General features: G+C 38.1%; 1 protein-coding gene across 6 annotated transcripts in view; it reads left to right on the top strand.

Moving 5' to 3' along the window:
* The window catches only part of FANCB (FA complementation group B), a 28,023-nt gene that overhangs the window by 1,299 nt on the left and 12,500 nt on the right, over positions 1-14,224 (top strand). For 4 of the 6 annotated variants that reach the window (XM_073355578.1, XM_073355627.1, XM_073355588.1 and 1 more), the window contains exons 2-4: positions 5,897-6,927; positions 8,122-8,274; positions 8,818-8,910. In XM_073355578.1, coding sequence (XP_073211679.1) covers positions 6,004-6,927; positions 8,122-8,274; positions 8,818-8,910 — 1,170 coding nt within the window. In that variant the 5' untranslated portion in view covers positions 5,897-6,003. The other 2 variants (XM_073355598.1, XM_073355606.1) reach the window with 2 other exon arrangements.

Below are 14,224 nucleotides of genomic sequence, written 5' to 3'. Positions count from 1 at the left end.
GATGAAGTGAGCTGTAGCTCACAAAAGCTTATGCTCAAATAAATTGATTAGTCTCTAAGGTGCCACAAGTACTCCTTTTCTTTTTGTTAATACATGTAGTTATAAGTAGCTTATTGATATCTTACATCTTGATCAAAAAGTATGAGTGAATAGGAGAGCTGTTGGAATTCATGACAAAACAATGCCATAAATGGAAAACCTTGGACTATCTCCAGATTTTGGTGCTAGAACAATTCCTATCTGCTCAATGAATCTCTGCTACTGTAAAAAGCACTTTACTAAACAGAGCAGAAGAATGTAACTAGTATTGTAGCTTTAATGCAAATATGCTGTAATATGCGGCAGCGAATTTTGCATGTAGTTTAGAACACTCATTTTTTGTAAGTAGGGTAATGGGGGGATTCCTCACTGGATGGCTAGAACAATAGTTCTTTTCCTTTTGGATCATTCCTAGATAGGAATTTTATCAGAGGTGTGAACTTGCTTTTTAAATGAAAATACTATTTCTGCAAAGTGTGTTACTTGGAAAAACCTATTTTGACACAACCTTAAGGCTTATCTTGCACCTTGCTCTGCACAGAAAGGTACCATTTCAACACATGGGTCCCCCCATGTGAATTAGTTCCAAGTTCTGGGTCTTTAGATGCACTGAATTTGAAAAATAGGAAATGGCACACACACATAATACAGTGATGAGGATGTTATAAGAATCTATATAAATTAGGAACCTCACTTTTGCAGACTATTTATAAATCTTGGGTATTTAAATAGTTTCCATTACTATTATATTTGACTGTCACAATCATTAATGTATTTATCTTCACAACACTGATGTGAAGTAGGGAATTACTACTGTTCCTGTTTTACTATTCCAGATGGGGAACTGGTTTACTGAGTGGTTAAATGACTTGCTCGTTCCTGTGGTAACGTTAACTTGTGTTCATTGGATGGGTATAACAAGTTACTAGTACGTGTACTAATGCAGAGTAGCAAATTACTTGTAACGTGGTCTTTTATAAATTGAATGTGGTCACTTTTGTTTTTGTGGGACTGTTAATGAAAAAAAATATATCCGGGAAAACTTCGAACTACATTTTTACTATAAATGTTTTACAACAAATTTCAATCCATTTCTTTATCTATTAACTTTCTTTTTATTATTATTATTACTATTTATTTTATTGTGCAGTTTGTGAAAGGTAACTTGTAGCCATGTTGTATTTCCAGGGTGGATTTAATTTAAACCAAATTGATTTAAATAATGATTTAAATCACTAGTCAGGAAGCCTCTATTTAATCATGGATTTCTACATAAAAGTGCATTCTTGTTGGTTGTTATAACCTTAATACGTAATCTTCACAACTGAGAGATAGATGTAGGTTTCATTTTTAGAAGGTAACCACTATACATTTTTAAAGTGATTTCTTTTGAAAACAGCTATATCAGAAAATGAATTATTGGTTATTTCATTTACCAAAGGTAATTGAAGCAGATAGTTCACCTCCCAGTGACTTCATAAATATCTCCAATTAAACAGGTTAATCATTAATATTTGGAGGCTTTTCTTGTCATGCTGTATTAGGAGGAGAAAATCACCAGACAGACATTTTAAATTGTTTTATTTAACTAAAACAACAGCGTTATGTATTCTGGTTTTTTTTCCTTCATCAGCAAACATATATAATATTTTAACAAAACAAGCATATGAATTTTTGAATTGAGTTAAACGTTCAAGTTTTTTAAAATCAGGTTTGTTTTTGTTAAAATTGTTTTTACTAAAATAGTTAGTTGATTTTTTTTTTTTTTAATATTTATGTCAGCCAGGTCAACATGAAAAATTTAAAATACCTGTATTGGCTTCTTCAGTTAACTCAGTCGTCTTCACCTTCATTTTCCTGTTTGTTCATAATCTGGAAGAGAAAAACAAGCTTTCCTGCTTTTTCAGGTCCCAAACAATTTCTCAATTTGGAATGAATTAGTCCAAAGGAAGAAAATATTCTTTCTACGCCGGCAGAAGAAGCTACTGCTGTTAAAAGTGAGATTATCACTTCAACAGTCTCTGAATCCAAGTGCTTAAATGACTTCCACCAGTTCACTGGTGTGACTTTCTTTAAAATACCATCAGCAAGCATATGTTTCTTGAATGGTTCACCCTTAGCTCTGAAGTTTGTTATAGTTGGCATTATGGAGGGATGATTGCTGGATGTCCACATCATAGCCAACTCCTCTTCTTCAGCTGTGAAGGTTTGACCCTGGTACTGAGTCCTGAGAATATTTGCAAGAAAATAAGCTGGAGATAGTGCTTGTATCATTCATTTTTTTTTAATGCTTGTAATTTAACTCTCTCATTGCATATTTCTCTTTAAGATCTCACTTAGTTCTTTCCAAATTTCAACAGTGTCCGCCATAAAACAGCTATTTCCCTGCATTTTATTCTAGGCTACAGAAATAGACTTCAGGGTACTTAGCATGTGTTCACATTTTTCTTAAACCCAATGTTGAGAACTTTGGCTGTGACAGTGATATCTATTTTTTCACGATTTTTTTCATAAACTGTCATCAGATTAGGTCAGTTCTTGATATAGTGCTCAAAACCGTCCACTACTGAGTTCCATCGCATGTCTTGTGGGAGAGTTAGCTTGCTTCCTCCCACTTTTTTCGGAGCAGCTGCTGCAAAGTGGCTGTTATGGAAGTATTTTGCAATATCAACAACGTTAGCCTTTATTTCTGGAACACTGAAGTCTTTGGCTAGGAGCTGCATCAAATGAGCACTGCAGCTGTATGTTATTACCTTGGGACTCTCCTCTAAATTTCTTCTCATCTTGGATACGTTTGCAGCATTGTCTGTGACCAAGTTGCGTACTAGACTTTTGAATTTTTTTTCACAGTTTGTTATAGCTTTTACTACTACTACTTGTAAATATTCTGCTGTGTGCATTTCTTGATGTATCAATTGTTTCTGTAAGGAAGACATTCCCTTCTTCTGTTGTCACACAAGCACATACAACAGGATCATTGCGGACATAGCTCAGTGGTTTGAGCATTGGCCTGCTAAACCCAGGGTTGTGAATTCTACCCTTGAGGGGGCCATTTAGGGATCTGGGACAAAAATTGGGGATTGATCCTGCTTTGAGCAGGGGGTGGACTAGATAACCTCCTGAGGTCCCTTCCAACCCTGATATTCTATGATTCAATTCTATGATTCACAAACTGGGTCTCTTTTACGGCCTGCTACCGTTATAGGTTTTCTCTTCTAGTGAGAGAATGGTATGGTAGATCTCAAATCAATGAAGGCTGCACTCAGAAAGACCTCAAGACTTCTGGAATATGCTGCTCAAACAGTTTCACTTTTGTTTCTACTGCCTATCCCTCCCTTCTCACATTTATCTCCAGACTTCTCCTTGTCCAGATCTGTTCCACCCCCAACAATCTTCTGTTCATTGAACTTTTTGAAACTTTGCACTTTTAGAGAGAGGTAAGGGATTGACTCTGTGTACACAAATTTGTAGAGGGACAGTGGGGTTGAGGTCTATTTCTCACCTCTATTTTATTTATTTATTTATTTTTATTTTGTTTTAAAATATTTTTGTTGTTAACAAGCATGTTATCTCTGGAGACACAAATCCACAGTTTGAGAACTGCAAAACTAAGCATCTCTGATGTTATCTTATAGACTGAGCACAGAGTCCCATTGGGTAGATGTAAAGATTAATCTAAATCTATCCAGAAGCCCCTGGACCCCATAAAATTGGGTCCCTAATCCATGAACTATTGGAACTCATTTACAAAACTTTTCTTAAACATTACATGAATATATTGTCTCATACTATAGAATTAGAATTTATAATCCCTATCCCATGATGAGATACATTATAGCTCAAAGATATCTTAATTAAAACTATCTTTAGATAGGTTTTTTCCTCAAAAAGCATTTTATCAAAAAATCAATTAATTTTTTAAAATTTTTTAAATCATTGATTTTTTTTATCCACTCTGTGTATTTCTAATCTCATCTAGAAAAAAGAAATAGGTGGAGAAGTGAGGACAGGAGTGGAATCGTTCTCCCTTCTTTCGGTGTACACCTGGAGAAAGTTTGCACATATATGCAACTGTCTACTTAAAAGCTCCTAACTGTCTCAAACTGTTGATCAGTTTTCCTTAAACCTGGTTTGCTTTTTAAGCTTCAATAAAACTAATATGCCAAGTATGAAGTGTCTTGGTTTGGGTGTGTTTGTTATCCAAGAACAAAACTTCTAAATGGAACTTATGGGGAAAATGTATTGTTTTTTTTCTCAGAAAGGCTTAACTAACTTGGACCAGATTGGGATGAAAAAAATAACTTTCAAACCGCATCAGTTGAAATGAGAAATATTACATGAAAAGCAATTTTGTTCAACAATAAGGCTTAATGTGAAAGTAATTCAGTATTATTTAAATTGTTGCTACATATTTGAAAATATATATTTCACACAATGTGTAGTATTGATTTTTTTAAATGTAGCTAAGAATTAAATTTACTTTCCCAACATCTGCTTGTTTCCTTGCTAAAAATAAACTAGATATAAATCAAGCTGTTTTCAGTTGCTGTTGATTTATGGGACCAGCTAATGGAAATTAACCTTTGTTCTTCTCAGGAGCTTGCTGAGAATATGTAGTTGGGATATAAATTGTGACCTGTCACTTGGCTTAGGTTGCCTCCATTCTTTACATTTTGTCTATAAAAGGTTTTCCAGGCAACCATGATAGTTGTATTCTTATAAAGTCTTGTAAAAAGACCTTTTTGTGTAACTGTGCTCAAGAATAAATTCTTTAAATGTAAATAGAATTATGCCTGAGTAAATAGTTTGGGAGTTCTTGGAGTTGCAATTTCCTGTTAGAGCAGAGATGGGCATACTATGACCCGCGGGCCACATCCAGCCCGCAGGACTGTCCTGCCCGGCCCCTGAGCTCTCGGCTGGGGACACTAGCCCTTGGCCCCTCCCCTGCTGTCCCTCCTCTCCTGCCGCCACGCTGCCAGCGCTCTGGCTTGCCGTTCCTGCCAGGCAGTGCAGCAGCGTGGCTGATTCCACCAGGCGGCAAGCTCCTGCCGGGCAGCGCAGTGGCATGGCTGGCTCCAGCATGGTAAGGGAGCTGGGGGGGAGGGGAGGAGGGGAAGGGTTGGATAAGGGGCAAGGGATCCCGGGGATGCGGTCAGGGGGTGGTTGGATGGGGCAGAGGTTCTGGGGACAGGGAACAGGGGTGGTTGGATAATCGTGGGAGTCTCGGGGGTGGGGGGTGTGAATAGGGGGTTGGGCAGTCAGGACAGGGAGCAGGGGGGGTTGGATGGGGCTGGGGTCCCGGGGGGGGCGGTCAGGGGGCAGGAAGTGTGAGGGTGCAGGTAGAGGGCGGGGGCCAGGCTATTCGGGGAGGCACAGCTTTCCCTGCCCAGCCCTCCATACATTTTTGCAATCCCGATGTGGCCCTCGGGGCAAAATGTTTGCCCACCCCTGCCTAAGAGCAACCTTCTTGAATTTTCATGATTCCATATGTGTGAAATAACTTAATATAATTTTGTTATCAAATAGCTTAAATGAAATAAATTATTTTATGTTGTAGAATTGTTGGAAACCAGTATATTAATACTTTTGGTAAACAACAATGTCAAAAACTAACTAAAAGATATTTTGTCATATTAAGAGTAAAAATATTAGATCTCTACCACAAATTGTTACTGATTGTCTATATTTGATTTAAAAGTTTTTAAGTTTGATTCCAGTCCTGCATTGCTAACTGTGGCAAACATCACACTAACTTCAGAACTTTATAGTAGGGACCATATGATTGGCTTGTAACTGCAATCCTCATGAATTATATTCAATTAATCTGAAAAGCTTTTATTTCTTTTTACTTTTGTAGATTGAAAAAGATCAGTTGGATTACAAATTTCGTTCAACAGAAAAATTGTCCTAATGAAAAATGAAGAGACATCCAGAATTCATGTAGTGGAATAACCATAAAGGGAAATGCTATCAGATGAACAAGAAAAAATCTTATCTTACAATGGAGAAGTCCTCATTTTTCAGCTGTCAAAAGCAAAATGTGCGGCTGAAAAAACAAGAGGATTACATGTCAACAGAATGGCATACGACAGTGGCACTAAGCTGTTTGTTCAAAAATCCTCAGGACTGTTTAGCATGCATGGTGGGAGCTTGAATATTGAAATTGTTTGTTGCAGCTGTACAGCAGACTTCAGAACAGGAATTAATCTCCCCTGTATTTTGATGAGAGAGAAAAAAAATAATAGTGTTTTCAAATACTTTTTATTGTTGCTTCACAGCTCCAACAAATTTGAACAGTGCTTAAATTTTAAATTGGACTATGAATTGAAAGATGATATAAGGTTGCTTAATGGTCCAACAGTATTATGGAGACATGCTAAAAAACTAGTTTATATCTCTACCAAAACCTACACAGTGCTAAGTGCTTCTGTTCCATTTTCTTCCATTGAATGGGCGGATGAGATTGAGAATGAAGGCATTGTAGTATTAGGGACAAGAACTGCTTGTTTGCCACAAGAAAAAGATGGGCAAACACTTTCGAAATCAGATGGAGCCATCTGGGGCAGTGAGTTTGTTGTATATGCAATTGAAAATCACAAAATATTAACTGGCACCTGTTTTCTGCCTCATGCCTATAGCAGCGTGATATCTTGTGTGCATGTCCACAGGACTGCAATATCAAGAAGCCAATTCAGAACATCAGCTGCTGCCATCACCCACAAAAAACAGTTGATTTGGTTCCAAGATGGTCTTCCTAAAGATATCTGCCAGCTTCCATATGAGGAGCCCTGTTCAATACAAGTAGCGACAACAAGCAGAAATGGCATGCTGTATGTTGTGTCATTTGCTTCCGGAAATGTCTGTGCTGTGCAGAAAGATAGCTTTCAGGTATTATGGTCTTATATAGCTAGAAACAATGGAAGTTTTTAAGGGTTTTATTTCCTCTCCCCATCCACATTTGTAAGTCAGGTTCCCACAAGAGAGAGCTTAGTGTAAACCTCTGCTCCTCCTTATGTTGCTTCCATTAAAATGACCTACGTACAGTAGGGTACATCTTTCCTAGTATTGCTCTGTGATTTTTCTAAAAAAACCAGTAAATGATTCAGTTGCTTAATTAAAAAAAATGAGACTTGGCCAGTGTCTCTCTTCCTATTTCAAAAGTTGTTTAGAATAAAAATTGCCCTTATAATAAGTCTGTGTTATGAATGTTTTTACATAATCCATTTTAGAGAACTGAACTGAATAGATATTGACTCCAAATTTAAATTTGCTGCTTGGATTTTACTAACTTTCCCTAACATTTTAGCAACAAAGAAATGCAGCAAGTGAAGCCCATGGACATTTTTTGGCTTTAGTTTTGCTACATTCATGAGGCAGTGTGAATGATTAGTGTTTTGATATTCTGACGAAGCTGTGTTTAATTTTGCTTTATTTGGAAATTCGTAGTTTGCCTTCAAAGCACAAAATACGCTTTTTGTTCAGTTCTTCACATTTAATGAACCTAATTGACATAAACATTTAATTTGATATTTTTGTTTGTAATTTGAGCTTTGAGAGGGAATATGGCAGGCTCTAAATGCCTGAAGTTACCATCTCCTTAACTGCTCTGTGAATAAGCTAGCTTTCCATACATGGTGCAGAATTTAGCTCTACAACTATCTTAATATTGGTGGGAATCACATGACTAAATCACGGGTCTCAATAAATTCTGAAAATCCTTATTGTAAATTGTATTTAAGAATGAACACTCAAAAGCTGCAGTATTTGAAAGACGTTATTTGGAAAAGTGGACTTTTCTTTGAAAGAAGTTATATGCACTTTACAGATGGGGAAAATTGAGACACCGAAGATAACTAATTTTTCCAGGGTGATAGAGCTAGAAACAGAATTTGAGACTTTAGCTCACAGTACCGTGGTCCAACCCCTTGACTAAAGTACCTGCTTGTGCAAATATAGTAATTGCTCACTTATGTGCTTTTTTAAAAAGTGGATAATTGTAGGCAAACTGCAACAAAATTGAATCTCAAATACAGATGTCTTTGAAAAAGGTGTATACATTTTTAATATTGCATTTTACTGCAGGTTGCTTCCAGATGGCAAGAAGTGAAGTCTGTTCTGGTAGATGACTTTATTGGCACTGGGACTGAACAAATTGTATTACTTTTTAAGGACGAATCTAATACAGATAGTTTAAGTACATTCATTATAACAGATTTTGGAGAGGTCAGCTATGCAGTAAGTTCAGTTTACCTTTTCTTACCCATTCAATACATGCTAATGAAATTTCATTAACAGAAGCTCAAGATATGAATAGAAATATTTGTGCAAAGTAAAGCTGTACATATGCTATCAAATCCCCTTAAATTTGAATACAATGCCTTATGATTTTAATAGTGAGGTTATAACAAACAAGAATCAATTGAAATAACTGTCTGACTTGACGTGACAGTCAATAACAGAAGATCTTTGGGGAAATTAAAATAATGCTGCTGAAGAGGTTTCATGTTGATACTTATAGCAACACTTGCTACATTGTTTATTTTCTGATTAACCAAAGACACTTAAGAGCCTAGCACTTGTTAATTAACTTCTCATAAATTGGTGTTTGCAATATTTACCATTAACTTCTACTTTTATTTGGTAGATAAAAAAACTGTTTTGATTGCACATTATGATCCTTGTGGCTTTATAATTTCTCATAATAGGTTCTTCTATAATTGTATGTCAGTAAGCTGCATCTTGCTTTCAGCTGATAGACTAATGTTTTCTTTTCTTTAGAGCAACATCAATTGTACAGAGGATTTTCCTCCTACGGAAGAACTACAAGAGAATGGTTTTCTTACCATCCAAGCTCTCGAAGCAAGGTTACAGGTTTGCATTCTGTAGTGCTCTCTGTATTTCCTAATACGTAAATTGCTGAGTTTTTTTTTTTTTTTTTTTTTAAATTAGAAAGAAAGGAGCATAAACTCTGGCATGTCAAGGGTAAAAGTGTAATTAGGCAGGCCAAAAAAGAATTTGGAGAGTAAATAGCAAAACACACACACACCAACAACAAATGTAAGTGCATCAGAAGCAGCAACCTGCCAAACAATCAATTGGGTCACTAGACAATCAAGGTATTAATTGAGTACTCAAGGAAGACAAGACCATTGTGGAGAAGCTAAATGAATTTTTTACATCCATATTCACTGCAGAGGATGTGAAGGAGATTCCCATACTCGAGCCATTCTTTTTATGTGACAAACCTAAGGAACCATCCCAGACTAGAGGCAGTCAATAGAGGTGGTTTTGGAACAAACTGATAAATGGTAATAAGTCACCAGTATTAGATAGTATTCACCCAAAAATTCCAAAGGAACTCAACTATGAAATTGCAAAACTACTAAACTGTGGTATGTAATCAATTGCTTAACTCAGCCTCTGTCTCAGATGACTGGTGGATAACTAAAGTAATACCATTTTTTTAAAAAAGGGTTCCAGAGCCGATCCTGGCAATTACACACTGGCAAGCCTAACTTCAGTGCCAAGTAAATTAGTTGAAATTATAGTAAAGAATAGAATGATCAGACACACAGATGAACGCAATATGTTGGGGAAGAGTCAACATGTCTTTTGTAAACAGAAATCATGCCTTATCAATCTATTAGAATTCTTTGAGGGTGTCGTCAAGCCTGTGGACAAGAATGATCTGGTTGATATAGTGTACTTAGTCTTTCAGAAAGCCTTTCACAAGGTCCCTCACCAAAAGCTCGTAAGCAAAATAGGCAGTCATGGGATAAGAGGGAAGGTGCTCTTATGGATCAGTAACTGGTTAAAAGATAGGAAGCAAAGGGTAGGGATAAATGGTCAGTGCTCACAATGGAGAGAGATAAATAGTGAAGTCCCCCAAGAATCTGTATGTGGACTGTGCTATTTAACATATTCTAAATGAGCTGGAAAAAAGGGTGGACAGTGAGGTGGCAAAATTTTGCAGACGATACAAAATTACTCGAGATAGTTAAGTCCAAAGCTGACTGTGAAGAGTTACAAAGGGATCGCACAAGACTGGGTGACAAAATTGCCAATGAAATTCAGTGTTGATAGTTGAAAACCATACAGATTGATAAGATCTAAATTAGTCTTTACCACTCACAGAAGAGATCTTGGAGTCATCGTGGATAGGTCTCTGAAATCATCTGCTCAATGTGCAGCAGCAATCAAAAAATCTAACAGTTTTAGGAACCACTAGGAAAGGAGTAGATATCATAACGCCACTTTATAGATCCAGGGTGTGCCCACATCTTGTATGCTGCATGCAGTTCTGCTCATCCCATCTCAAAAAAGATGTTTTAGAATTGGAAAAAATACAGAGAAGGGCAACAAAAATGATTAGGGGTATGGCACAGTTTCTGTATGAGGAGAGATTAAAAAGATTAGGACCATTCAGTTTAGAAAAGAGATGACTAAGGGGGGATATGATATAGGTCTATAAAATCATGAATGCTGTGGAGAAAGTGAATAAGGAAGTGTTATTTACCCCTTCTCATAACACAAGAACTAGGGGTCACCCAATGGAATTAATAGACAGCAGATTTAAAACAAACAAAGGGAAGTACTTCCTCACACAACACCCAGTCAACATACCCATTGCCAAGGGATGTTGTAAAGGCCAAAAGTATAACTGGGCTCAAAAAAGAATGAGATAAGTTCATGTAGAGTAGGTTCATCAATGGCTATTAGCCAAGCTGGTCAAGGATGCAACCCCAAGCTCTGGGTATGCCAAAGTCTCTGACTGCAAGAAGTTGGGATTAGATGACCGGGGATGAATCGCTCAATAGTTGCCCTGTTTTGTTGATTCCCTCTGAAGCATTTGGCATTAGCCACTGTCAGAAGACAAGATACTGGGGTAGATGGACTGTTGGTCTGACCCCCGGTATGACCATTCTTATGTTATATATCTGATGTAGAACATAAGATAAATTTATGCCAAAAAAGCAGAAAATAATTTCTGCTGTTAATTGTATCATATAGTATGGCTCAGGGAGAAATAAATATTAAGTATTCTGTTTTTTGCATCAGTGGTGGTCCATATTTCATTACTCTGTTAGCCAAGTAATCTTCATAGTCTTTCCTCACATACCTTACTACAGTTTGGATGTGTGCACCTGAGAGCAGAATTTGAACCTACCAAATTGCAAATGTTCTTGCATCAGAAACAAAACCAGTAGTGTGGAAATATATAAAATTTCTATGCACTGGGGGAAAAAAATCAAATATTTTCGAGAATTAACTTGTTTCCAACTTAAATCCAGAAAATAAAGGGATTTGGGGGTAATGTTGAAACTATTCTATCAAAATACCTGAGACTATCACAATGGCCATTATATACACACTGTGTTTAAATACCAACTTAATATTTGAATGGTTACTCTTATTGCTTGAGATTCTCTTCTGGCAGGACAGTCGTAGACTCTCTAAACAGTGATGGTTTGCCTTGAGAGAAAGGAAGTAACAGTAGTCTCTTGGGTTTTGCACATGCCTAGCAGTCAAGTGATTTGGGTCCTCATTCTGTTTTTCATTCTGACTTGGTCTGTGACTGTGGATGAGACACTTAACCTCTTGGTGGTATATTTTCACATGTCAGTAGCTGATTTGTGGGGGTAGGCTTGCAAAACAATTAAGCAAAAGTAAAATGCCTAAACAGAATAGACTAAGAAAAATAAAGCAAGCATGGGGGGTAATCTTTGCATTAGCCTCGAAAGTAGCCTGGACACTTGAAGCTTTATAGCTCAGTACCTTCCTGTCTGGCCACTGAAGTTTTATAGGTGCCTCCTTCCTGTCTCTCCCACTTTCTCGAAGGCAATAATTTTCTTTGCTTTGGGCCTTACGGACCCATTGACTGTCTCCCATGTAAGATTCTGTATACTGAAAACTTTCTTTTGAGTGCTTTTTGATCTTCATAGACCTGCAATCTAGATAGAGAACCCTGGGATTGTAAAATTTCCATCCTCCTGCTGATTATTATTTCATGTAACTTAATTGGCAACTTTATCTCTTACTCAAGTGTAGATTTCATTGACAATCATGAAATGCATCATTTTTGCCAGAAAAGTCCCAGGGCTTCATTTATGCTAGAGGGAAATGACCTATGTGAAACGCGCAAGACTAATTCCTATTCAAATAATTGCTCTCTACTTTCAAATTCTGTGCATCTTAATTTCTTAGATTAGTATTATTGGCCAGCTTTAGAAATCCTATTCTCAACTTAATGGCATTTCACTGTTTGGCTGTAACGTGGTAACTTTTGAATGCCACATTGATTAATACCAAAATTTCAGGGAATTTTTAGGCCTCAAGGGTCAGAACCCTATTACTTTTGGGGGGGGGGCGGAAATCAGAAAACTCTAAGGGGGGAAATGGAGGACACCTGGAACCCTTGGAATATGTTTAGCAGAGCCATAGCATCAAGCACCTCTGCAATTGTCTATAGATCAAATTACATTAAAAGCTTTATCTGGCATGTTAGGGATATGGGGGTGGGGAGCATGCCGGTTAGTAAAAATTCCAGTTAGTTATACTTACCAATAGAATACCAATTTTCAAATGATTAGAATACAATAAAATGAATAAAGTATAAAATAGTATACAGGTACTTACCAATCCAGTGGTATTACTGCACTGCAAAGTAGTTGGTTTCTTGAAGCACTTGGGTGAATACAGGTAGTTTTCTATACAGTAGGTTATCTTATGACACTACATATCACTATGGACAGTGCATGGCGTACATCTGAATCACTAAAATTACACTGAACACTATGGGCTTGGCTACACTTGCAAGTTAGCGCACTAAATCAGCCCTGGATGCCCCGACTCCTGAGATGTCCACACTGGCAAGACACGTAGAGCACCTGGACTCTGCAGCTGGAACGCTCCTGGTAATCCACCTCCACGAGAAGCATAGAGCTTGCTGCGCCCTGGCTCAAATGCCAGGATGTCAGTGTGGGCGACATGTTGCATTATTGCACTGTGATTGACCGCCGGAAACGTCCCATAATCCCCTGAAGTCAAGTGGCCACTTTTGTCATTGTTTTGAACTCGGCTGCGGGCATGCGGATATCCCCTTTCAAAGCTCCGCTTCTGACAGCCAGCGTGCTTATCTGCTCTGGGACAAAGCAAACCATTACTGTGGAATGCTGCTGCTGTGAGTGTGTCTGAGAGAGAGAGGTGGGGGAGAGGGGAGTCTGCAGCTGTCTGAACTTACAAGACAGCATGCTGACACACTCTGCCCCCCAAAACACACTCTCTCTCCCCCCACATACGCGCAACACACTCCCTGTCACACTCCACCCCCGCCCCCATTTGAAAAACACGCTGCAGCCACTTGCACACTGGGATAGCTACCGCAATGCACTGCTCTTTGTGGCATTGCAGGAGCTGCTTATGTGCCCAGGCCAGTGCGCTTGCAGCTGACAGTGTAAACACACGGCAGTGTTTTCCCTGCTGCGGTATCTGAAGGCTGGTTTAACTCCCAGCGCTCTACATCTGCAAGTGTAGCCAAGCTCTAAAACTATACTGAACATAATTTAATCTTTCTTTGATGATTCAGAAGGCTCTTCAGGATCTTGCAGTGTGTCAGGGTCATCATTATCAACATCAATTATCATTGTAGGAGATTGGGCTGAATTTGTAATGACCCTATGACACATCCTGGAAGCTGCTTTTTTGAATAAATCCCTGATATCAGCTTGCTTACTTGTCTTCTGCCTCTTTTGCATAAAAGTAGAGTGCAGAATGTGCAATTGCATAACCTCCTGGGCAGTATACTCGTCCCAGTTACTAGACTGAAGATTTGTTTATTGGGAGATATCGGAAATGCCAGTTAATAGAGCTTTCTGGTTGATAAAGTGCCAGATAACACAGCTTTTACTGTAGTTGGTTGATAGCACCAATTAGTAACTTTCCATCAAGCATATCCCTATCTCGCCTCTTCCCATTGTCCCAAAACAGTTTAACATGTTGATATCCTAAATGACATATCTCCCAGATAGAAAGAAGAGAAATAATGGTGGGTGAAAAGAGGTGCTAACAGAGACTTTGGCAAGAGGGAAAAATGCGGGGTGGACTCTGGTATGGAGTGGAAGGGGAAAATGGAGGGAGACTGGGGAATGCAGATGAACACAGCACGTAGAATGGGGGAGTCAGAGAG

The sequence above is a fragment of the Lepidochelys kempii genome, chromosome 1 (genome assembly GCF_965140265.1).
Source record: "Lepidochelys kempii isolate rLepKem1 chromosome 1, rLepKem1.hap2, whole genome shotgun sequence".
In the NCBI taxonomy this organism is placed as follows: Eukaryota; Metazoa; Chordata; order Testudines; family Cheloniidae; genus Lepidochelys; species Lepidochelys kempii.
This window is presented reverse-complemented; position numbering and strand designations above follow the sequence as displayed.